Source organism: Hypomesus transpacificus, unplaced genomic scaffold (genome assembly GCF_021917145.1).
Source record: "Hypomesus transpacificus isolate Combined female unplaced genomic scaffold, fHypTra1 scaffold_160, whole genome shotgun sequence".
In the NCBI taxonomy this organism is placed as follows: domain Eukaryota; kingdom Metazoa; phylum Chordata; class Actinopteri; order Osmeriformes; family Osmeridae; genus Hypomesus; species Hypomesus transpacificus.
The window spans coordinates 67,851-93,351 of record NW_025813725.1 but is presented as its reverse complement, the minus strand read 5'-3'; the positions used below and the strand labels follow the sequence as shown (position 1 = coordinate 93,351).

At 42.4% G+C, this 25,501-nt stretch overlaps 2 protein-coding genes across 14 annotated transcripts in view; both read left to right on the top strand.

Annotated features, from left to right (window-relative positions):
• LOC124488974 (protocadherin gamma-A3-like) overlaps positions 1–25,501 on the top strand; it is a 111,113-nt gene that overhangs the window by 19,136 nt on the left and 66,476 nt on the right. For 2 of the 13 annotated variants that reach the window (XM_047051576.1, XM_047051573.1), the window contains exon 1: positions 22,408–24,930. The exons of 7 other annotated variants lie outside the window; for them this stretch is intronic. In XM_047051576.1, coding sequence (XP_046907532.1) covers positions 22,546–24,930 — 2,385 coding nt within the window. In that variant the 5' untranslated portion in view covers positions 22,408–22,545. Of the gene's footprint in view, positions 1–6,156; positions 8,744–9,566; positions 12,163–12,754; positions 15,314–15,915; positions 18,574–22,407; positions 24,931–25,501 lie in introns of those variants that run through there. 4 more of the 13 variants (XM_047051559.1, XM_047051558.1, XM_047051570.1 and 1 more) reach the window with 4 other exon arrangements.
• On the top strand, positions 19,222–21,738 carry LOC124488978 (protocadherin beta-16-like). Its single transcript, XM_047051578.1, has one exon. The coding sequence runs from the start codon at positions 19,339–19,341 to the stop codon at positions 21,736–21,738; it is 2,400 nt and encodes a 799-aa protein (XP_046907534.1). The 5' UTR covers positions 19,222–19,338.

The following is a 25,501-nucleotide window of genomic DNA, read 5'->3' as shown; positions in this document are numbered from 1 at the left end:
ATCTAATAGAGGAAAACTATATTCATCAAATATTTCAAACATCGACGGATCTTTTCTCATTATATTACATTACAAGGCTTTTTTTCGATTCGATTTTTTTGTTTGTTCTGCTATGGCATCTAAAGGTTCTTATCATCTAAAATGTGGAAGCGGGCGTTACTGTTGTGGACTGCTGTGGCAAGTTCTTATCATTATCTTGTATTTCAGTCACATTGCTGAGGGGCAAATCCGGTATTCAATTCCAGAGGAGATGAAGAAAGGCTCATTAATCGGTAACGTAGCTCAAGATCTTGGAATAGATTTGAAAAGACTCCGTGCGGGTCGGGCCCGTATCGTTACCGGAGAGAGCATTCAGTACACTGAATTGAAGACAGACAAAGGGATTCTAGTGGTGAGTGAGAGAATAGACCGAGAGCAGCTTTGCGGCTCCGTTACACCATGCAGCTTCAGCTTCGAAATTATATTAGAAAATCCCATGGAGTTACATCATATTACAATAGAAATTATTGACGTAAACGATAATTTACCCACTTTTCAAAACCATCATTTACAGTTTGAAATCAGCGAGTCAGCAACGCTTGGTGCTCGTTTTGTTTTAGAGAGTGCGGAGGACTCTGACGTGGGAGCTAATAGTCTACAAAATTACATTTTGACTCCAAATGACAATTTTATTCTCAAACAACATGCCAATCCAGACGGTAGTAAATTTGCTGAAATGGTGCTACAGAAACCGTTAGACAGAGAGGAGCATCCTCGTTTGTCTTTAAAGCTCATCGCTGTAGACGGTGGAGATCCGCAGAGGTCTGGCACAGTAAATATAGATATCACTGTCTTAGATATCAATGATAATGCTCCCGTGTTTAACCAGACTGTGTACAGGGCTAACGTGATGGAAAATGCCCCCAAGGGCACCTTTATTACCACCGTTAATGCGACTGATGCAGACAGTGGTTCTAATGGGGAGATAATTTATTATTTCTCTAAGGCCAAGGCCAACGTTGCAGACTTTTTTAATATTGATGCGATTACTGGAATTGTGACTGTTTCACGTCAAATCGATTTTGAAAAAGATAAGAGATTTGAAATTAGAATTGAGGCTAAAGATCAAGGTGGTTTGACAGACTCCAGCAAAGTTGTAGTCGAAGTAATCGACGTAAACGACAATGCTCCTGTTATAAGTGTCATGTCGTTCACTAGTCCAATATCTGAAGATTCTCCACCAGGTACAACTATTGGTATAATTAACGTTAAAGACCTGGATTCAGGTGACAACGGACAGGTGAGTTGTGGTATAGACCAAAACCTTCCTTTTAAGATCAATTCGAATTTGAGAAATTACTATACGCTAGTGACTGACGCCAAACTAAATCGTGAGACCGTGTCAGAATATAACATTACCGTAGTGGCCACAGATGCAGGCTCACCACCACTCTTCAGTGAGAGAACATTTCACATGAAAGTATCTGATGTCAACGACAATGCCCCGGTGTTTTTACGAGGCATTTACAACTCTTATATAGTCGAGAATAACTCTCCTGGCGTGTCTATCCTCACTGTCAGCGCTAATGACCCTGACGCGAATCAGAATGCCCGTATTTCTTATATTCTAGAAGATTCGGACGTAAGAGGGTCTCCAGTCTCTGGCTATGTTTCCGTTAACGCAGAGAGTGGGGTAGTTCACGCGGTGCGCTCTTTTGACTATGAACAAATTAAACAGCTGGAAGTCGTTGTAAAGGCGCAAGATGGAGGCTCTCCTCCGCTTAGTAGCAACGTCACTGTTAATATCTTCATTCAAGACCAGAACGACAACGCACCACAGGTTCTGTACCCAGTCCAGACTGGAGGCTCTCTGGTGGCTGAAATGGTGCCTCGTTCAGCAGATGTGGGCTATCTGGTCACTAAAGTGGTGGCTGTTGATGTGGACTCTGGACAGAATGCCTGGCTCTCCTATAAACTGCAGAAAGCCACAGACAGGGCGCTGTTTGAAGTGGGCTTACAGAATGGGGAAATAAGAACTGTTCGCCAAGTGACTGATAAAGATGCAATGAAACAAAGACTCACTGTTGTAGTGGAGGACAACGGGCAGCCCTCTCGTTCAGCTACTGTCAATGTTAACGTGGCGGTGGCGGACAGCTTCCCTGAAGTGCTCTCGGAGTTCACTGACTTTACGCACGACAAGGATTACAATGACAACCTGACATTTTACTTGGTCTTGGCTTTGGCTGTAGTTTCATTTCTGTTCATCACTTGTTTGGTGGTTATAATATCCGTTAAAATATACAGATGGAGACAGTCTCGCATCCTCTATCATTCCAATCTCCCGGTGATTCCGTATTATCCACCGCGTTACGCAGACACATTGGGGACGGGAACTCTCCAGCACGTGTACAATTACGAGGTGTGCAGGACGACTGACTCCAGAAAGAGTGACTGTAAATTCGCCAGACCCGGTAGTCAGAACGTCCTGATAATGGATTCCAGTTTGACAGGAACCATGCAGCGGATACAGAGTGAAAAGAGCATCTTAGACGAACCAGATTCGCCACTGGAGGTGAGTTTTGAACAACATGTATTTCAATACTTTACCAAAAGAGAAACGTCTTGTTACACTACTGCTCCATTTGAGCACCACACACGTATGGACAGCGCTTCTTCATCATTTGATTAGTATTCCTCAAAACACATAGCCTGCAACTTAATCTTTTGGAGTATGTTTCAAATCTCTTATTGGGCAAGTAGTATACTTCAATTTTCTATACAACTGTGCCGTTGATGTTATTCAGGTTTAACCTGTGAATGCATAGGCTATTTATTGAAACTAAGGAACGTATTTAACTTCCCTACTGGAGTTGCTTCATAAAAATAATGGAAAAAAATAAAAATAATAACAACAAATGTTTCTTGGAGTTCTAGCCTAGACGTTCTGTTTTGTTCATGTTTTGGACTGTAAGGGCCGCTGTTGATCAGCGTAAGGATTTGAATCCATGTTGTCATTAAAGTCTCCTCCCCTAATGCTGCTTTCCACTATAACGGAGACGTAGATAGCCTCCATTCGAGGTGAAGCACGAAGGAGAAGCATTGCTGTGGTATCTAATAGAGGAAAACTCATCAAATATTACAAACATCGACGGATCTTTTCCTTTGGTTATACTACGTTACAAAGCTTTTTGTTTGTATCGATTTTTTTTCTTGTTCTGCTATGGCATCTAAAGGTTCTTATAATCCAACATATGGAAGCGGGCGTTACTGTTGTGGACTGCTGTCGCAAGTTATAATTATCTTGTATTTCGGTCACATTGCTGAGGGGCAAATCCGGTATTCAATTCCAGAGGAGATGAAGAAAGACTCGCTTATCGGTAACGTAGTGCAAGATCTTGGAATAGATTTGAAAAGGCTTCGTGCTGGACGGGCCCGTATCGTGACCGGAGAGAACATTCAGTACACGGAGCTGAAGACAGACAAAGGGATTCTAGTCGTGAAGGAAAGAATAGACCGAGAGCAGCTTTGTGGTGACATCATACCGTGTAGCTTCAGCTTTGAAATTATATTAGAACATCCTATAGTATTGCATCGGATTACCATTGAAATTTTTGACATAAATGACCACGCACCTGTTTTTCCAAACCGAGATATTCAATTTGAAATCAGTGAATCTGCTGTTCTCAGTTCAAGATTCCTGTTGGAGAGTGCTGAGGATCCCGACGTGGGTCTTAACGCCTTACAAAACTACGTTTTAACCCCAAACGATAATTTTATTCTAAAACAACATGCAAATCCAGATGGTAGTAAATATGCCGAGATGGTGCTTCAGAAATCTTTAGACAGAGAGGAGCATCCACATCTGTCTTTAAAGCTGATCGCTGTAGACGGTGGAGATCCGCAGAGATCTGGGACAGTAAACATAGATATCACTGTATTAGATGCCAATGATAATGCTCCCGTGTTTAACCAGACTGTGTACAGGGCTTCTGTAATGGAAAATTCCGCTAAGGGCGCATACATTACAACTGTGAATGCTACAGACGCAGACAGTGGGTCGAATGGAATGATAATATATACTTTTTCAAAACTGAAAGGCAGTATTGCGGACATATTTGTCATCGATGAACTAACTGGAATCATATCCGTCACTGGACAAATAGACTACGAAAAAGATAAAAAATATGAGGTGAGAGTAGAAGCTAAAGATCAGGGTGGTTTGACAGATTCTAGTAAAGTTATAATTGATGTTGTTGACGTCAACGATAATGCACCATCGTTAAACGTCATGTCCTTCTCCAGCCCCGTGCCTGAAGATGCTCCCTCAGGTACGACAATTGCTGTTATTAATGTTAAAGATGCTGACTCAGAGAGAAACGGACAGATCACTTGTTCAATAGATATACAACTCCCGTTCCAAATCACGTCATCATTATCTTCATATTATAATTTGATATCTGAAATAGCTTTTGATCGAGAAACGACACCAGAATACAACATAACCGTCTGGGCGACAGATTTGGGGTCTCCTCCGCTGTCTAGTTCCAAGACCTTACACCTCAGATTATCTGACGTCAATGACAATGCCCCATTATTCGATAAAAGTATATACTCTGCATACGTCACTGAAAATAACTCCCCTGGGATGTCTATATTTACAGTCAGCGCCCGGGACTCTGACTCGAATCAAAACGCGAGAATATCTTACCTCCTAGAAGAAACACTAATAAGTGGGACTCCAGTCTCGAGCCTTTTATCCATCAACTCTGAAAAAGGAACATTGCATGTCGTGCGATCTTTTGATTATGAACAAATGAAACAACTTAAAGTCGTTGTGAAAGCTCAAGATGGTGGCTCTCCTCCACTCAGTAGCAATGTGACTGTAAATATATTCATCCAAGACCAGAACGACAACGCTCCTCAGGTTCTGTACCCAGTCCAGACTGGCGGCTCTCTGGTGGCTGAAATGGTGCCACGTTCAGCAGATGTGGGCTATCTGGTCACTAAAGTGGTGGCTGTTGATGTGGACTCTGGACAGAATGCATGGCTCACCTATAAACTGCAGAAAGCCACAGACAGGGCGCTGTTTGAAGTGGGCTTACAGAATGGGGAAATAAGAACTGTTCGCCAAGTGACTGATAAAGATGCAGTGAAACAAAGGCTCACTGTTGTAGTGGAGGACAACGGGCAGCCCTCTCGTTCAGCTACAGTCAATGTTAACGTGGCGGTGGCGGACAGCTTCCCTGAAGTGCTCTCGGAGTTCACTGACTTTACGCACGACAAGGAGTACAATGACAACCTGACTTTTTACTTAGTCTTGGCTTTGGCTGTAGTTTCATTTCTGTTCATCACGTGTTTGGTGGTTATTATATCAGTGAAAATATACAGATGGAGACAGTCTCGTATCCTCTATCATTCCAATCTACCAGTGATTCCTTATTATCCACCGCGTTACGCAGATACTTTGGGGACGGGAACTCTGCAGCACGTGTACAATTACGAGGTGTGCAGGACGACTGACTCCAGAAAGAGTGACTGTAAGTTCGCCAGACCGGGTAGTCAGAACGTCTTGATAATGGATTCCAGCTTGACAGGAACCATGCAGCGGATACAGAGTGAAAAGAGCATCTTAGACGAACCAGATTCTTTGTTAGAGGTAAGTTTCAATTTACAAGCTAGATAATGATGAAAAAACTAAACTGAACATGTCTGTTTGATTTTGTTCAGCTCTGCAGTTTATGGTACTGTAAGCATGTGCTGTTCAGTGTTTGTGTGTTTCTTACTCTGCACTTGATGCATTGTCAGCACCACATGATTTGGAAAGCTCCTCTTCAGTGTCGACTGTGGGCAGAAGCTACATTGTAGGACTTAGCTCCCATATGCTGTATGATTCACTTCTAGATGTTTTCACTTTTGCTAAGAATGTTGAGAATTGACAACGGCTGATAGACTGTAATTAATACTAGCAATACGAATGTTGGTTCTCATTTACGTGGACGCTGCAATTCCTGCTGGAATATTTGTTCGCCATAGCTCATGTTCATATTTTGAGCTGTAAGGGCCGCTGTTGATCAGGGTAAGAATTGTTTTCGCATTGTCGGTCAGGATAGTTCCCTCCTCTCTCATTGCGCTTTACCAGAAGATAAACTGGGAGGGTCTACACTATTTGTGGTGGGGCTTGTCGTAGTAATATTGTACTGGTAGCTAACACTGTATGTTGCTTTAAAATAATCAGAATTCGAGCTAACAGAAACAAAGCCATTACTCCTTTTGCTATTTTTCATTGTCAGTTTTCGACGTAAGGATTAATTTGTTAATTGATTTTGAAGTCGCTATGCCTTTGGAAGGTTCTCCACTTTCATACTGCATGAAATGGCGTTTATGTGGTGGACTAGTTTTTATTTTTCTCGTATATTGCAGTAACATTGTGTCTGGGCATATCCGGTATTCAATACCGGAGGAGATGAGGAAAGAATCGCTCATCGGTAACGTAGCTCAAGACCTTGGAATAGATTTGAAAAGGCTTCGTGCGGGTCGGGCCCGTATTGTGACCGGAGAGAACATTCAATACACGGAGCTGAAGACAGACAAAGGGATTCTTGTCGTGAGTGAGAAAATAGACCGAGAACAGCTCTGTGGCGACGTCACACCATGTAGCTTCAGTTTTGAGATCATACTAGAAAACCCGATTGAATTGCATCGTATTACGGTTGAAATTTTGGATGTAAATGACCATGCGCCAGTTTTTCCCATCAAAGATATACATTTTGAAGTGAGCGAGTCGGCCTCTATTGGAGCACAATTTCCACTACAGCACGCGGAGGATCCCGATGTTGGACTCAACGCCCTGCAAAATTATGTTTTAACTCCCAACGATAACTTCATTCTAAAACAACATACAAACCCAGATGGTAGTAAGTATGCTGAAATGATATTACAGAAACCATTAGACCGAGAAGAGCACCCTCTTCTCTCCCTAAAGCTGATCGCTGTAGATGGAGGGAATCCGCAGAGATCTGGAACAGTAGACATAAAGATTACAGTCCTGGATGTAAATGATAATGCCCCCGTATTCAACCAGTCAGTATACAGGGCAGTTGTAAAAGAAAACTCCCCAAAGACTAAATATATTACAACTGTGAACGCCAGTGACGCTGACGGTGGATCAAACGGTCAAATAACGTACAGTTTTTCTAAGCAGAAAGGTAGCATTGAGGAAATATTCAGCATTGACGAGAATACAGGAACTATATCTGTTTCAGGCAAAATTGATTATGAGAAGGATAAGAAATACGAAGTGAGAGTAGAAGCTAAGGACAATGGCGGCTTAACAGGCACCAGTAAAGTTGTCATTGAAGTAGTTGACGTAAATGACAATGCACCAGTGATAAACATAATGTCCTTTTCCAGCCCTGTGTCGGAAGATTCTCCTCCAGGTACCACGATTGCTGTTATAAATGTTAAAGATGCTGACTCTGAGAGAAATGGACACATTTCCTGCTCCATTGATAGTAAACTTCCGTTCAAAATCACGTCTTCATTATCCACCTACTATAATTTGATCTCAGATGTAGCGTTCGACCGAGAATTGACGGAAGAGTACAATATTACCATAACAGCAACTGATTCAGGTTCACCTCCCCTGATCAGCCTCAGAACATTGCTTCTAAGAATCTCTGACGTGAATGACAATGCTCCAGTATTCGATAAAAGCACATATTCAGCCTATATAGAAGAAAATAACTCCCCTGGTATGTCAATATTTACAGTACAAGCGCATGATTCTGACTCAAATCAGAACGCAAGGATATCCTATCTTATAGACGATGTCCAGCTCGGTAATAGTCCAATCTCTACTTGTATATCCATCAACTCTGAGACTGGAGTGTTACATGCTGTTAGGTCATTTGATTATGAACAAATCAAAAGCGTAGAACTAGTTGTCAAGGCACATGATGGTGGCTCTCCTCAGCTAAGTAGCAATGTGACAGTGAACATTCTCATCCGAGACCAGAACGACAACACACCTCAAGTTCTCTACCCAGTCCAGACTGGCGGCTCTCTGGTGGCTGAAATGGTGCCTCGTTCAGCAGATGTGGGCTATCTGGTCACTAAAGTGGTGGCTGTTGATGTGGACTCTGGACAGAATGCCTGGCTCTCCTATAAACTGCAGAAAGCCACAGACAGGGCGCTGTTTGAAGTGGGCTTACAGAATGGGGAAATAAGAACTGTTCGCCAAGTGACTGATAAAGATGCAGTGAAACAAAGGCTCACTGTTGTAGTGGAGGACAACGGGCAGCCCTCTCGTTCAGCTACAGTCAATGTTAACGTGGCGGTGGCGGACAGCTTCCCTGAAGTGCTCTCAGAGTTCACTGACTTTACGCACGACAAGGAGTACAATGAGAACCTGACATTTTACTTAGTCTTAGCTTTGGCTGTAGTTTCATTTCTTTTCATCACGTGTTTGGTGGTTATTATATCAGTGAAAATATACAGATGGAGACAGTCTCGTATCCTCTATCATTCCAATCTCCCAGTGATCCCTTACTATCCACCGCGTTACGCAGACACTTTGGGGACGGGAACTCTGCAGCACGTCTACAATTACGAGGTGTGCAGGACGACTGACTCCAGAAAGAGTGACTGTAAATTCGCCAGACCGGGTAGTCAGAATGTCCTGATAATGGACCCCAACTTGACAGGAACCATGCAGCGGATACAGAGTGAAAAGAGCATCTTAGACGAACCAGATTCTCCATTAGAGGTGAGTTCAGTCGAAATGCACATTAGTAACCATAGCCCCTTAAAGGCAACTAATATTGGTCTACATATAGTATGCTCTAGTGCTTCAACCTGACAATTATCTTGTTTGCATATGTATATTTAATTGTATTATTAAGATCAATTGTTTGCCATTTTCTGCTTTAATGGGTAAGGATAGTTGGACAGGAAGGCAGAGGTGAAAGAGGGAAGAAATGCAGCAGATTGTCAAGTCTAGAATCGAAACCAGGCATGTGATACCTGCGGACGGCGAACTTGCAGGTTGTCCCCGCGTTTCTTGACTTTCCAATAATTTTTGGAATCGTATGGATTCGTATTGAGTAACGGCCTTTCAGCACCACATTATGTGGACAGCGCCGCTACACTCGTCACAAAGCACGGGCTCCTTCTACTTTGATCGTGCTGAATTGTCGTTTAATGAGTTTCTTCCAATTAATGTCTGACATGTGTGAATGTAATCTATAATGTCTGTAACTTTTTAATATGGTGGTGACTTACATGTTTCTAATTTTTTACCTATTGAATTCAGCTCACATTCAACTCTATACAGTTGCTGCCAAACAATAAGACCTGAAAAAGGCATATGAAAAGTTATGATGTATTTGCGTAATTGATATGAAAGTATGGTATTCTCAACAGCAGCTAACCTGGAACGAAGATACATTTGTCTTTTAAAGTGTGTAGTATATTTCTGGATTGGTTTTCATGGTTTGAACTCTAAGGGACGCTGTTGGTCAGTAGAATGAAAATCTGCAGTGCTGTCAGTCGTGTTGCGTTGTCTCCTCCCTTATTATTGCATTTTACCAGATGAGAAACGGCGAGTTGTGTGTTTGATGGCAAGTAGCTGTTCTCAGCGGCCTGCAAGATAAATATATTGGAATACTCTCGAAACTGTAACTAGTTCTGTTTTCGAACCTATTTTAAGGAAACCAACGATTTTAGGACTGGATTTACTTTGTTTTGTACATGGAGATTAACGAGTTTGCCAAACCCAGCGAGATATGGCGTTTGAACCGTGGATTTCGATGGCAATTGCTGTTCTTTCTCCTGTATTTCAGTCACTTTGCAGCAGGACAAATCCGTTACTCTATTCCAGAGGATATGAACAAAGGGTCGTTGATTGGTAACGTAGCTCAAGATCTTGGAATAGATTTGAAAAGGCTCCGTGCGGGTCGGGCCCGGATTGTGACCGGAGAGAGCATTCAGTACACGGAGCTGAAGACAGACAAAGGGATTCTAGTTGTGAAGGAGAGAATAGACCGAGAGCAGCTTTGTGGCGACGTCACACCGTGTAGTTTCAGCTTCGAAATTATATTAGAAAATCCAATAGAGCTGCATCGCGTGACTGTGGAAATAACAGATGTTAATGATAATGCACCGGTGTTTCAAAAAAATGAGGTTAAAATCGAGATTAGTGAATCGGCAACACTCGGATCTCGCTTCATGTTAGCCAGTGCCGAAGATGCCGATGTAGGCGATAATGGTCTTCAGAAATACATATTATCTTCAAATGATAATTTTGTTCTGAAACAACACTCAAATCCGGATGGAAGAAAATATGTGGAAATGATTCTACAAAAAACTTTAGATAGAGAGAGTCAACCTAATTTTCAGCTAAAGCTCATCGCTGTAGACGGTGGAAATCCACAGAGATCTAGCACAGTAAATATATATATCACGGTCCTAGATGCTAATGACAATGCTCCAGTATTTAACCAGACAGTTTACCGGGCTACTGTTATGGAAAACGCCCCTAAAGGCAACTATGTTACAACGGTATATGCGAGTGATGCAGACAGTGGTTCAAACGGACACATAACATATTGGCTCTCTAATTTAAAACAGGAGCTTGTTGACATATTTCACATGGACAAGAATAGTGGCAAGATGACACTTGTAGGACAAATTGATTATGAAAAAGCTAAGAAATATGAATTTACAGTTGAAGCAACCGACCAAGGAGGATTAACGGACTCCAGTAAAGTAACTATTGACATTGTGGATGTTAATGACAACGCACCAGTGATAAATGTCATGTCCTTCTCAAGCCCTGTGTCTGAAGATGCTCCTCTGGGGACCACAATTGCTGTTATTTATGTAAAAGATGCCGACTCAGAAAAGAATGGCCAGGTGACATGTCATATAGACAACAAACTTCCATTTAAGATAAAATCATCATTAACAAACTATTACAATTTGTTAACAGACTCAACATTTGACCGTGAATCGGTGCCAGAATATAATATAATCATAACGGCCTCTGACTCAGGTTCGCCACCTCTCTCGAGCACAACAACACTTCACCTTAGAATATCAGACGTAAATGACAATGTGCCATTGTTTGATAAAGGGACCCATTCCGCAAACGTCATAGAGAATAATTCCCCTGGAATGTCTATTTTCACAGTCAGCGCGCGGGACTCTGATTGGAATCAAAACGCAAGAGTGTCTTACCTCCTCGAGGATACGCAGATAAATGGAAGCCCAGTGTCTAGTTATGTATCAATTAATTCTGAAACGGGAGTTATACATGCCGTTCGATCTTTGGATTATGAGCAAAATAAGGAGCTGAAGTTCGTAGTGAAAGCTCAAGACGGAGGCTCGCCTAGTTTGAGCAGCAATGTTTCTTTAACTGTTTTTGTACTCGACCAAAACGACAATGCACCACAAGTTCTTTACCCAGTCCAGACCGGCGGCTCTCTGGTGGCTGAAATGGTGCCTCGTTCAGCAGATGTGGGCTATCTGGTCACTAAAGTAGTGGCTGTTGATGTGGATTCTGGACAGAATGCCTGGCTCTCCTATAAACTGCAGAAAGCCACGGACAGGGCGCTGTTTGAAGTGGGCTTACAGAATGGAGAAATAAGAACTGTTCGCCAAGTGACTGATAAAGATGCAGTGAAACAAAGGCTCACTGTTGTAGTGGAGGACAACGGGCAGCCCTCTCGTTCAGCTACAGTCAATGTTAACGTGGCGGTGGCGGACAGCTTCCCTGAAGTGCTCTCAGAGTTCACTGACTTTACGCACGACAAGGAGTACAATGACAACCTGACGTTTTACTTAGTCTTGGCTTTGGCTGTAGTTTCATTTCTTTTCATCACGTGTTTGGTGGTTATTATATCAGTGAAAATATACAGATGGAGACAGTCTCGCATCCTCTATCATTCCAATCTCCCAGTGATTCCGTATTATCCACCTCGTTACGCAGACACTTTGGGGACGGGAACTCTGCAGCACGTGTACAATTACGAGGTGTGCAGGACGACTGACTCCAGAAAGAGTGACTGTAAGTTCGCCAGACCCGGTAGTCAGAACGTCCTGGTAATGGACCCCAGCTTGACAGGAACCATGCAGCGGATACAGAGTGAAAAGAACCTCATGGATGAACCAGACTCTCCACTGGAGGTTAGTGTGCTGTAACACATGGTAGTTAGTTTAGATACAAGAGTAACTTACTCTTCCTACCCTGCCTTATGTCGGTTTTCATTGTAATGTGTTTGTATTTTTTCTGAATATATCTTTCAGCACCCGTGGTCGTGGACAGCAACATGTTAAGTGCTCTGATTAGCAGAAATCTTTTTTTTTTTTACATCCGAAAATTACATACACTTTTTACAATATGTTTTTGTCATCCACAAAATCTGATTTATATGTATTTATTGGTTCAGAGATCATTCAATGACATCACCTACATTGAAGAAGTGGCTTGTTATTTACTCATGAGCACTTAATATTATTATTTAAAGGTACATTGAATGCCGAACAGATAATGATAATCAACTGATGGACCTCTGGAGTATAGCATTTCACATGACTATTGTTTTCAATCTATGTTCAGTGTTTGCGCGTTAAATATGTGTAGTTCAGTAAACTCAACTCAGAGAGACGCTGTTGGCCAGTGTGTTGCAGTGGCAGCACTGGTTGGCAATTGTACCTCCCCCATTTCGGTATAGCGAGATAAAGAGCAGTAAGCAGTAGACACAGTCCGGATAACAGAGAACACACACCACGAAGACTCAGACCAGCGACTATTTTGTCAACATTTTAATATTGTGGACATATTTCCCTTCCATCTGTGACACTGGATACTGCTGGACTATTCTAGACTTCACAGCGGATTAAGAATCTTAAATTTAATCGAACAGAGCAAGTGTCGAACAGAACAATGGCATGGCAAGTAGGTCTACTGCTGTTCATCTTGGTCCTCTCTCTCGGTTCAGTGCACGCCCAGGTCAGTTATTCCATTCCCGAAGAAATGGTGAAAGGTTCTTTAGTCGGTAACATAGCGCAGGATTTAGGATTGGACATAAAGAGACTGAAATCAGGTAAAGCTCGTATTTATACTGGAGACAGCACAGAATACATCGAGCTGAATAAAGAAAGGGGAGTCCTACTCATCAAAGAGAGAATAGACCGTGAAGCTTTGTGCGGTGAGACAACGCCTTGCGCTCTACATTTTCAATTGATTCTGGAGACCCCAATGGAAATGTTCCGGGTAACAGTGGAGATCACAGACATAAACGATAATGCTCCCAGTTTTACGAACAGCGGAAAACATTTTGAGATTAGTGAGTCAGCTGTACTCGGAGCTAAATTTGTATTAGAGAAAGCTCTGGATGCTGATATAGGATTGAATGGCCTCCAGAGCTACTCACTTAAACCCACAGATAACTTTGTTTTAAAATTTGAAAATCAAGTCGATGGGAGTAGAAAGGTTGAGATGGTCTTGCAGAAACCTCTAGATAGAGAAAAACAGGAGAATATATCTTTGTTATTGACAGCGTTCGATGGAGGCGAACCACAAATGTTTGGAACAATGCAGATATATGTTACCGTATTGGATGCAAATGACAACGCACCTATTTTTACCAAACCAATTTACAAAGCTACTGTAACTGAGAATTCTCAAACAGGAACGCATATAACAACTGTAAGTGCATCCGATTTAGACAAAGACACACATGCAGTTGTTTCTTACATTATTTCTAATGGCAAACATCATTTATCGGAAATATTTAAATTGGATAGAAAAAGCGGTGAGGTGACTTTGATTGGACAAATTGATTATGAAAAATACAAACACTATCAAATAGACATAGAAGCTATTGACAATGGTGGTCTATCGGATTCCAGTAAGATTATCGTTGATGTGATTGATGTCAATGATAACAGTCCAAATATTAATATAATTTCTAAATCGGATTCCATACGAGAGGACTCCACTCCGAACACAGTGATCGTCATGCTGAGTGTAAACGATCCAGACTCTGAGAGTAACGGTAACCTGCAATGCAAGCTTAACGATGACATACCATTTACAATACAATCGACCGTAAACGGGTTCTATAGTTTAGTGACAGACAGTGAATTGGACCGAGAGAGAGCGTCTGAGTATAACATCAGTGTCACGTGTTCTGATGAGGGAGTGCCCTCGCTGTCCAGCAGCGTCACTCTCACCTTACAGATATCAGATGTGAATGACCACGCGCCAGTCTTTGATAGGAGCTCATATGAGGCCTACATTATAGAAAACAACACACCGGGCCTCTCTATATTCACAGTGAAAGCCAGAGACGCTGACTGGAACCAAAATGCTCGTGTTTCTTACATACTGGAGGATTCTTCGGTTAACGGAGTTCCCGTCTCTTCATATGTGTCCGTTAGTGCTGATAGTGGAGTCGTGCATGCAGTGCGCTCTTTTGACTACGAGCAGATCAAATACTTCCATTTCGGTGTAAAAGCGCAGGATGGAGGCTCCCCTCCACTCAGTAGCAATGTGACTGTGAAAATAATGATTCAGGACCAGAACGACAACGCACCACAGGTTCTTTACCCAGTCCAGACTGGCGGCTCTCTGGTGGCTGAAATAGTGCCTCGTTCAGCAGACGTGGGCTATCTGGTCACTAAAGTGGTGGCTGTTGATGTGGACTCTGGACAGAATGCCTGGCTCTCCTATAAACTGCAGAAAGCCACAGACAGGGCGCTGTTTAAAGTGGGCTTACAGAATGGGGAAATCAGAACTGTTCGCCAAGTGACTGATAAAGATGCAGTGAAACAAAGACTCACTGTTGTAGTGGAGGACAACGGGCAGCCCTCTCGTTCAGCTACAGTCAATGTTAACATGGCGGTGGCGGACAGCTTCCCTGAAGTGCTCTCGGAGTTCACTGACTTTACGCACGACAAGGAGTACAATGAGAACCTGACTTTTTACTTAGTCTTGGCTTTGGCTGTAGTTTCATTTCTTTTCATCACGTGTTTGGTGTTTATTATATCAGTGAAATTATACAGATGGAGACAGTCTCGTATCCTCTATCATTCCAATCTCCCGGTGATTCCGTATTATCCGCCGCGTTACGCAGACACTTTGGGGACTGGAACTCTGCAGCACGTGTACAATTACGAGGTGTGCAGGACGACCGACTCCAGAAAGAGTGACTGTACGTTCGCCAGACCTAGTAGTCAGAACGTCCTGATAATGGATCCCTGCTTGACAGGAACCATGCAGCGGATACAGAGTGAAAAAAACCTCCTGGATGAACCAGACTCTCCACTGGAGGTTAGTGTGCTGTAATTCATTGTTCGTAATTTAGCAAAGTGAGGAATTTACTCTTTTACTCTGTGAAAGTGACTAAGTCGGTTGTTATTTAAATATTGAATATTTCTGATCATACAATTCAATACCCTTGGAAGTGGACAGCAACATTTTAGGTGATCTGAGCAGCAGAAATCTTTTATTTTATTGTTTATTATTAGTTTCGCACATTCATCAAAAAAACAATAAACTAGTTTAACACCATTAAACTAGCAAAGCTGTTTAAAGGATGTTTAATGGTCATTGAATAGTAACTTTAGAGATAACCTCAACTTAGGTCAAAACGCTAATTTACTTACGAGCACTTAGATTCTTCATTAGCATGATTTCATGTAAGGTTTAATGAACATTGAGCTGTTTTTGAATGAACTGATAGACATCTGACGTTGCATTCCGCATGTCTATTGAAGATTTCTATCATTTTGCTATTTTTCCTTGTGACATTTACATGTATGCATTTAGCAGACGCTTTTATCAAAGGCGACTTCCAAGAGAGAGCTTTACAAAAGTGCATAGGTCACTGATTGTTAAATAAGTGCAGTTCAGTAACATCAACTCTGAGAGACGCTGTTGACCAGTGTGTTGCAGTTGCAGGGCAGGTTGGCAACAGTACCTCCCCCATCTCCTTAGAACAGAGAGAAATAACTAAGCAGTTCATACAGGACGGGTAACAGAGACAACACACAACAGCCTCTTAGGAGCGACTGTTTAGTAAAATATTTCAGTATTTTGGACATAATTCTCTTTTATTTGTGGCACTGGATACTGATGGACTTTAAACTTCCTAGCGGATTATAAAGCGTTTGTTTAATCGAACAGAAGGAATGTCGGAAAGAACAATGGCACGGCAAATACTGTTGTTCATCTTGGTCCTCTCTCTTGATTCAATGCACGGGCAGGTCAGTTACTCTATTCCCGAGGAAATGTTGAAAGGCTCTTTAGTCGGAAACATAGCGCAGGATTTAGGTTTGGATGTAAATAGACTGCAGTCGGGTAAAGCTCGCATTTATACTGGAGACAGCACAGAATACATCGAGCTGAATAAAGAAAGGGGAGTCCTCCTCATCAAAGAGAGAATAGACCGTGAAGCGCTCTGCGGACAGACGACGCCTTGCGCTCTGCATCTTCAAATAACTCTAGAAGATCCCATTGAATTTTTCAGTGTTACCATAGAGATCAATGATATAAACGATAATGCACCTAGTTTTAAGAAAGATGAAATGATATTTAAGATCAGTGAGTCGGCAGTGGTCGGAGCTAAATTTGTATTGGAGAGAGCGATGGATTTAGATAATGGGGTGAATGGTATCCAAAGTTATATTTTAATACCCAAAGATAACTTCATTTTAAAATTGCAAAATCAACCAGACGGCGGGAAAAAGGTGGAGATGGTTTTGCAAAAATCTCTAGACCGAGAGAGTCAGGAGTATCTCTCTTTAACTCTCACGGCTATAGATGGAGGCGAACCGAAATTGTCGGGGACTATGCAGATAAAGATAACTGTCTTAGACGCCAATGATAACGCACCTGTATTTACACAGGAAATTTACAAAGCTTTAACAAAAGAGAATGCACCAAGGGGCACAGTTCTAAGTACCGTAAGTGCCACTGATGCTGACCAAGGGTCTAATGGTAGGATGTCATATTCAATAACTAATACTCTGGATGATGTCTCGAACATGTTTGACATAAATGAAGAAAGTGGTGTGGTTTCTTTATCTGGAAACATAGATTATGAAAGGGCTCGACAATATGAAATACATATACAAGCTAGTGATGATGGTGGGCTGACAGATTCGTGTAAGATTTTAGTTGAAGTAGTGGATATGAATGATAATAGCCCTACTATTAATATTATGTCGAAAACAAATTCCGTATCAGAAAATGCTAAATCCGGTACAGTAGTGACCATTATCAACGTACAAGATCCAGACTCTGGTGAAAATGGAAAGGTTATTTGCGCTATTGATGAAGACATTCCGTTTATGATGAAATCCTCCTCGAATCATTTCTTTAGCTTGGTAACCGACAATGAATTGGATCGAGAGAGAGCATCTGAGTACAACATCAGTGTCACGTGTTCTGATGAGGGCGTGCCCTCGCTCTCCAGCAGCGTCACTCTCACCTTACAGATATCAGATGTGAATGACAACGCACCTGTCTTTGAGAAGAGCTCATATGAGGCCTATATCTTAGAAAACAACACACCGGGCCTCTCAATATTCACTGTGAAAGCAAGAGACGTTGACTGGAACCAGAATGCCCGTGTTTCTTACATACTGGAGGACTCCTCGGTTAACGGAGTTCCCGTCTCCTCATATGTGTCCGTTAGTGCTGATAGTGGAGTCGTCCATGCAGTGCGCTCTTTTGACTACGAGCAGATCAAGGATTTCCAGTTCCGCATAAAAGCACAGGATGGAGGCTCTCCTCCACACTGTAGCAATGCGACTGTGAAAATAATGATCCAAGACCAAAACGACAACGCACCACAGGTTCTGTACCCAGTCCAGACTGGAGGCTCTCTGGTGGCTGAAATGGTGCCTCGTTCAGCAGATGTGGGCTATCTGGTCACTAAAGTGGTGGCTGTTGATGTGGACTCTGGACAGAATGCCTGGCTCTCCTATAAACTGCAGAAAGCCACAGACAGGGCGCTGTTTGAAGTGGGCTTACAGAATGGGGAAATAAGAACTGTTCGCCAAGTGACTGATAAAGATGCAGTGAAAAAAAGGCTCACTGTTGTGGTGGAGGACAACGGGCAGCCCTCTCGTTCAGCTACAGTCAATGTTAACGTGGCAGTGGCGGACAGCTTCCCTGAAGTGCTCTCGGAGTTCACTGACTTTACGCAAGATAAGGAGTACAATGACAACCTGACTTTTTACTTAGTCTTGGCTTTGGCTGTAGTTTCATTTCTGTTCATCACGTGTTTGGTGGTTATTATATCAGTGAAAATATACAGATGGAGACAGTCTCGCATCCTCTATCATTCCAATCTCCCAGTGATTCCATACTATCCACCGCGTTACGCAGACACTTTGGGGACGGGAACTCTCCAGCACGTGTACAATTACGAGGTGTGCAGGACAACTGACTCCAGAAAGAGTGACTGTAAATTTGCCAGACCGGGTAGTCAGAACGTCCTGATAATGGATCCCAGCTTGACAGGAACCATGCAGCGGATACAGAGTGAAAAGAGCCTCCTAGATGAACCAGACTCTCCACTGGAGGTTAGTGTGCTGTAGCTGGTCATGCCAATATGTTTTTGTACCCTTTTTGCAAATACATCATCCTCAAACCTATGCCTTTCGGTTTCCATTTCAGCACTACTGACATATTTAGCAGCAGCCATTTGTTGCTTAGCCTGCACCCTATGAGCTTTACCCTCTCACTCTATGTGTTCCTATTGTCTAATTAATTAGAATATTTTTGGGAGTAACACTTTAATGTGTATTATGGAAATGTGATGAATAGTTGTACACTTTCACTTAACTTTCACGTAAAATATTGCGTTTGCCTATCAACTCTGTCTTGTCATTTGAGAAGGGGTTCAAAAGTCTTTCGACGTCATATTTTCCTGAATTAGTTCATACTTTCTGGTTTGGTGTTTCTTACGTCAAATTATTACAGATTAAGCAATGTCGAATTGCTTGTATAATTCATGTAATATCTGAGGAGTTGAATTTGTCTGTGACTGATGTGTAATTCAGTAAACTGAACTCATAGTGCCGCTGTTGGCCAGTGTGTTGCGTTTGCAGAGCAGATTTGCAGCAGTTCCTCCCCCACCAAGTTATTAGAGAGAAGGAGCAGACACGCACAATCCGCATTACGTAGAGAACAAAAACACGGTTCTGCAATTCTTTTTTAAAGTGAAATATTTCATTTTAGAACCTATATCTCGTCGATGATCGACACTGGAAAATATTGGATTATTCTCGATTTTGTTGTGAATCCGTATATCTTTATTTTAAACATAGGACATTACGGACGGAACAATGGAACGGCAAGTACTGTTGTTTATATTGGTCCTCTCTTTCGGCTTAGTGCACGGGCAGGTCAGCTATTCTATTCCAGAAGAAATGGTGAAAGGCTCTCTAGTAGGTAACATAGCGCAGGATTTAGGTTTAGATATCAAGAGACTGAAATCAGGCAGAGCTCGATTACATGTAGGAAACAACGCAGACTACATAGAGCTGAATAAAGAAAGGGGAGTCCTCCTCATTAAAGAAAAAATAGACCGTGAAGCGCTCTGTGAACAGACAACGCCTTGCGCTCTACATTTCCAAATCATTCTAGAGAATCCAATCGAATTTTACCGTGTCACAATTGAGATCACGGATATAAATGACAATGCCCCCTTTTTCCAGAAAGATAAGATGAAATTCGAAATAAGTGAGTCGGCAACAAAAGGAGCTAAATTTATACTAGAGAGAGCATTCGATTTAGATATCGGAGTAAATGGACTCCAAAGTTACTCTCTTAACCCAACGGATAATTTTGAATTGAAATTACAAGGCCAGGCAGATGGCAGTAAAAAGGTCGAGATGATCTTAAAGAAGCCTCTAGACCGTGAGAAGCAGGAGCAGATACATCTGTTGTTAACCGCGTCTGACGGTGGTGAGCCGCAGATGTCTGGAACTGTCCAGATACTCGTCACTGTACTTGATGCCAACGACAATGCTCCAGTTTTTACGCAGACAATATACAAGGCTAGATTGGTTGAAAACTCCCCTTCTGGAACTGTCTTAACTACAGTTAGTGCATCAGACATAGATAATGGATCTAATGGCTTAGTGACGTATTTAATATCGAGTAGCACCGTTGGTATTTTGAATCATTTTGAAATTAATGAGAGTAACGGCGAAGTTCGGTTGAAAGGCGAGGTTGATTATGAAAAATCTAAACACTATCAGATAGATATAGAAGCTAAGGATCAGGGTGGCCTTTCAGATTCGAGTAAATTAATGGTAGACATCATTGACGTGAACGATAATATGCCCATGATTGATTTAATGTCAACATCACGGTCAGTTCCGGAGGACTCCCCTTCTCAGACAGTTATAGCTGTGATGAGTGTTCACGATCCCGACTCTGATAATAACGGAGTGGTTGGTTGTGTTTTGAATGAAAATATACCGTTTGCTATGAAGTCTACATCAAACGGATTCTATAGCTTAGTAACTGACAGTGAATTAGACCGAGAGAGAGATTCAAAGTATAACATCAGTGTCACGTGTTCTGATGAGGGCGTGCCCTCGCTCTCCAGCATTGTCACTCTCAACTTACAGATATCAGACGTGAATGACAACGCGCCTGTCTTTGAGAAGAGTTCATATGAAGCCTACATTATAGAAAACAACACACCGGGCCTCTCTATATTTACAGTGAAAGCAAGAGACGCTGACTGGAACCAGAATGCTCGTGTTTCTTACATACTGGAGGACTCCTCGGTTAATGGAGTGCCCGTCTCCTCATATGTGTCCATTAGTGCTGATAGTGGAGTCGTCCATGCAGTGCGCTCTTTTGACTTCGAGCAGATCAAGGATTTCCAGTTCCGCGTAAAAGCGCAGGATGGAGGCTCCCCTCCACTCAGTAGCAATGTGACTGTGAAGATATTGATCCAAGACCAGAACGACAACGCACCTCAGGTTCTGTACCCAGTCCAGACTGGTGGCTCTCTGGTGGCTGAAATGGTGCCTCGTTCAGCAGATATAGGCTATCTGGTCACTAAAGTGGTGGCTGTTGATGTGGACTCTGGACAAAATGCCTGGCTCGCCTATAAACTGCAGAAAGCCACAGACAGAGCGCTGTTTGAAGTGGGCTCACAGAATGGGGAAATAAGAACTGTTCGCCAAGTGACTGATAAAGATGCAGTGAAACAAAGGCTCACCGTTGTAGTGGAGGACAACGGGCAGCCCTGTCGTTCAGCTACAGTCAATGTTAACGTGGCAGTGGCCGACAGCTTCCCTGAAGTGCTCTCGGAGTTCACTGACTTTACGCACGACAAGGAGTACAATGACAACCTGACTTTTTACTTAGTCTTGGCTTTGGCTGTAGTTTCATTTCTGTTCATCACGTGTTTAGTGGTTATTATATCAGTGAAAATATACAGATGGAGACAGTCTCGCATCCTCTATCATTCCAATCTCCCGGTGATTCCTTATTATCCACCGCGTTACGCAGACACTTTGGGGACGGGAACTCTACAGCACGTGTACAATTACGAGGTGTGCAGGACGACTGACTCAAGAAAGAGTGAGTGTAAGTTCGCCAGACCAGGTAGTCAGAACATCCTGATAATGGACCCCAGTTTGACAGGAACGATGCAGCGGATACAGAGTGAAAAGAACCTCTTGGATGAACCAGACTCTCCACTGGAGGTTAGTGTGCTGTAACTGCTCATACCAATATTTTTTCTTGTACCCTTTTTGCAAATATATCAGCCTCAAACCTTAGTTTTCGGTTTCCATTTCAGTACTATGGACTATGAACAGCGACATAGTTCGCTGCAACCATGTGTTGCTTAGCCTGCACCCTATGAACTTTACCCTCTCACTCTATCGTACACGTGTTCCTATTATCTAAATAGTTCTTTTATATTTTGATGGTACCCTTTAATGTGTATTATTGAAATGTGATGAATAGTTCTCCACTTTCACTTAAGTTTCACGTTAAATATTGGGTTTCACGTTAAATATTAGGTTTGCCTATCAACTCTTTCTTTTCATTTGAGAAGGGTTTAAAAGTGTTTCGACGTCGTATTTGCCTGAATCAGTTCATACTTGCTGGTTTAGATATGATTGTGTTTGGTATGCAAATTATTACAGATTAAGCAGATGTTGAATTGCTTGGATAATTCATGTAAATTTTGAGGAGCTGAATTTGTCTATGACTGTTGTGTAGTTCAGTAATTTGAACTCATAGTGCCGCTGTTGGCCAGTGTGTTGCGTTTACAGAGCAGATTTGCAGCAGTACCTCCCCCACCAAGTTGATATATTAGAGAGAGAAGGAGCAGACACGCACATTCTGCATTATACGTAGAGAACAAAAACACGGTTCTGCAGTTATTTTTTTAGCATTAAATATTTCATTTTATAATTTATTTCTCGTCGATGATCAACACTGGAACATATTGGATTATACTCAATGTTCTTTTGGATCATTTTATCTTTATTTAAACATAGGACGTTGCAGACGGAACAATGGAGCGGCAAGTACTGTTGTTCATATTGGTCCTCTCTCTCGGGTTAGTACACGGGCAGGTCAGCTATTCTATTCCAGAAGAAATGGTGAAAGGCTCTCTAGTAGGTAACATAGCGCAGGATTTAGGTTTAGATATCAAGAGACTGAAATCAGGCAGAGCTCGATTACATGTAGGAAACAACGCAGACTACATAGAGCTGAATAAAGAAAGGGGAGTCCTCCTCATTAAAGAAAAAATAGACCGTGAAGCGCTCTGTGAACAGACAACGCCTTGCGCTCTACATTTCCAAATCATTCTAGAGAATCCAATCGAATTTTACCGTGTCACAATTGAGATCACGGATATAAATGACAATGCCCCTTTTTTCCAGAAAGATAAGATGAAATTTGAATTAAGCGAGTTGGCATCGACAGGAGCAACATTTATACTAGAGAGAGCGTTCGATTTAGATATTGGAATAAATGGACTCCAAAGTTACTCTCTTAACCCAACGGATAATTTTGTTCTGAAATTACAAGGCAAGAAAGATGGCAGTAAAAAGGTCGAGATGGTCTTACAAAAGCCTCTAGACCGCGAGAAGCAGGAGCAGATACATTTGTTGTTAACTGCGTCTGACGGTGGTGAGCCGCAGATGTCTGGAACTGTCCAGATACTCGTCACCGTGCTTGACGTCAACGACAATGCTCCAGTTTTTACGCAGGCAATATATAAGGCTAGATTGATTGAGAACTCCCCCACTGGAACTGTCTTAACTACAGTTAGTGCATCAGACATAGATAATGGATCTAATGGCTTAGTGACGTATTTCATATCGAGTAGCAGCGTTGGTATATTGAATCATTTTGAAATTAATGAGAGTAACGGTGAAGTTCGGTTGAAAGGCGAAGTTGATTATGAAAAATCTAAACACTATCAGATAGATATAGAAGCTAAGGATCAGGGTGGCCTTTCAGATTCGAGCAAATTAATGGTCGAAATCATAGATGTGAATGATAATATGCCTATGATTGATTTAATGTCAACGACACGGTCAGTACCAGAGGACTCCCCCTCTCAGACAGTTATAGCTGTGATGAGTGTTCACGATCCTGACTCTGATAATAACGGAATGGTTGGTTGTATTTTAAGTGAAAATATTCCGTTTGCAATAAAGTCTACCTCAAACGGATTCTATAGCTTAGTAGCAGACAGTGAATTAGACCGAGAGAGAGCGTCTGAGTATAACATCAGTGTCACGTGTTCTGACGAGGGAGAGCCCGGGCTCTCCAGCAGCGTCACTCTCACCTTACAGATATCAGATGTGAATGACAACGCGCCAGTTTTTGAGAAACGCTTATATGAGGCCTACATTATAGAAAACAACACACCGGGCCTCTCTATATTCACAGTGAAAGCAAGAGACGCTGACTGGAACCAGAATGCTCGTGTTTCTTACATACTGGAGGACTCCTTGGTTAATGGAGTTCCCGTCTCCTCATATGTGTCCATTAGTGCTGATAGTGGAGTCATCCATGCCGTGCGCTCTTTTGACTACGAGCAGATCAAGGATTTCCATTTCCACGTAAAAGCGCAGGATGGAGGCTCCCCTCCACTCAGTAGCAATGTGACTGTGACAATAATGATCCAGGACCAGAACGACAACGCACCACAGGTTCTGTACCCAGTCCACACTGGCGGCTCTCTGGTGGCTGAAATGGTGCCTCGTTCAGCAGACGTGGGCTATCTGGTCACTAAAGTGGTGGCTGTTGATGTGGACTCTGGACAGAATGCCTGGCTGTCCTATAAACTGCAGAAAGCCACAGACAGGGCGCTGTTTGAAGTGAGCTTACAGAATGGAGAAATAAGAACTGTTCGCCAAGTGACTGATAAAGATGCAGTGAAACAAAGGCTGACTGTTGTAGTGGAGGACAACGGACAGCCCTCTCGTTCAGCTACAGTCAATGTTAACGTGGCAGTGGCGGACAGCTTCCCTGAAGTGCTCTCAGAGTTCACTGACTTTACGCACGACAAGGAGTATAATGAGAACCTGACATTTTACTTAGTGTTGGCTTTGGCTGTAGTATCATTTTTGTTTATCACGTGTTTGGTGGTTATTATATCGGTGAAAATATACAGATGGAGACAGTCTCGTATCCTCTATCATTCCAATCTCCCGGTGATTCCGTATTATCCACCGCGTTACGCTGACACTTTGGGGACGGGAACTATGCAGCACGTGTACAATTACGAGGTGTGCAGGACGACTGACTCCAGAAAGAGTGACTGTAAATTCGCCAGACCGGGTAGTCAGAATGTTCTGATCATGGATCCCAGCTTTACAGGAACCATGCAGCGGATACAGAGTGAAAAGAGCATCTTAGACGAACCAGATTCACCCCTTGAGGTTAGTAAATTTAAGTCAGTATTTGCTTATAGGTATGATCGTTCAGTAGAACTTAATAAGCTTCCCATACCCTTAAATTGCACTCTTTCGTGCAAAACCTGTTAGCAATATGTTAATGGTGAATGACACGTTGATTTAGTCCTGACAATACTGAGAAAAGACTCAGTCTCTTTTTTCTGCCTCCGGCTTTTTTTTATTCAAGCACATATTACACTGTATTCATGTATTGTCCAATAATTTAAATAAATCTCCTGAATTTTCCAACATTAATTCAAGACATTGCTTCCCATAATTTGAAGGCATTGTCTTACTACACCATGGATAATGGAAGCTCTTTGAAATATGAAAACGTGGCTACTGTGCCGTCACAATGTGCCTTCAACTCTTGGTTTAGAATTCTGATACTTCACTAAATGATTTAGACACGAATGTAGTTCTTGACAATGAACTCTATGGGCCGCTGTCGGCCAGTGTGTGGTAGTGTTATGGGTTGGTAGATTTGCAATAGTACCTCCTCCATTACTTCGACATATTAGAGAAGAAGAGCAGGACGCAGAGCGCACAGACCGGG

Bases quoted from the DNA above. Each gene is read 5' to 3' on its own strand.
- LOC124488978 (XM_047051578.1), top strand. From the start codon at position 19,339: ATGGAACGGCAAGTACTGTTGTTTATATTGGTCCTCTCTTTCGGCTTA.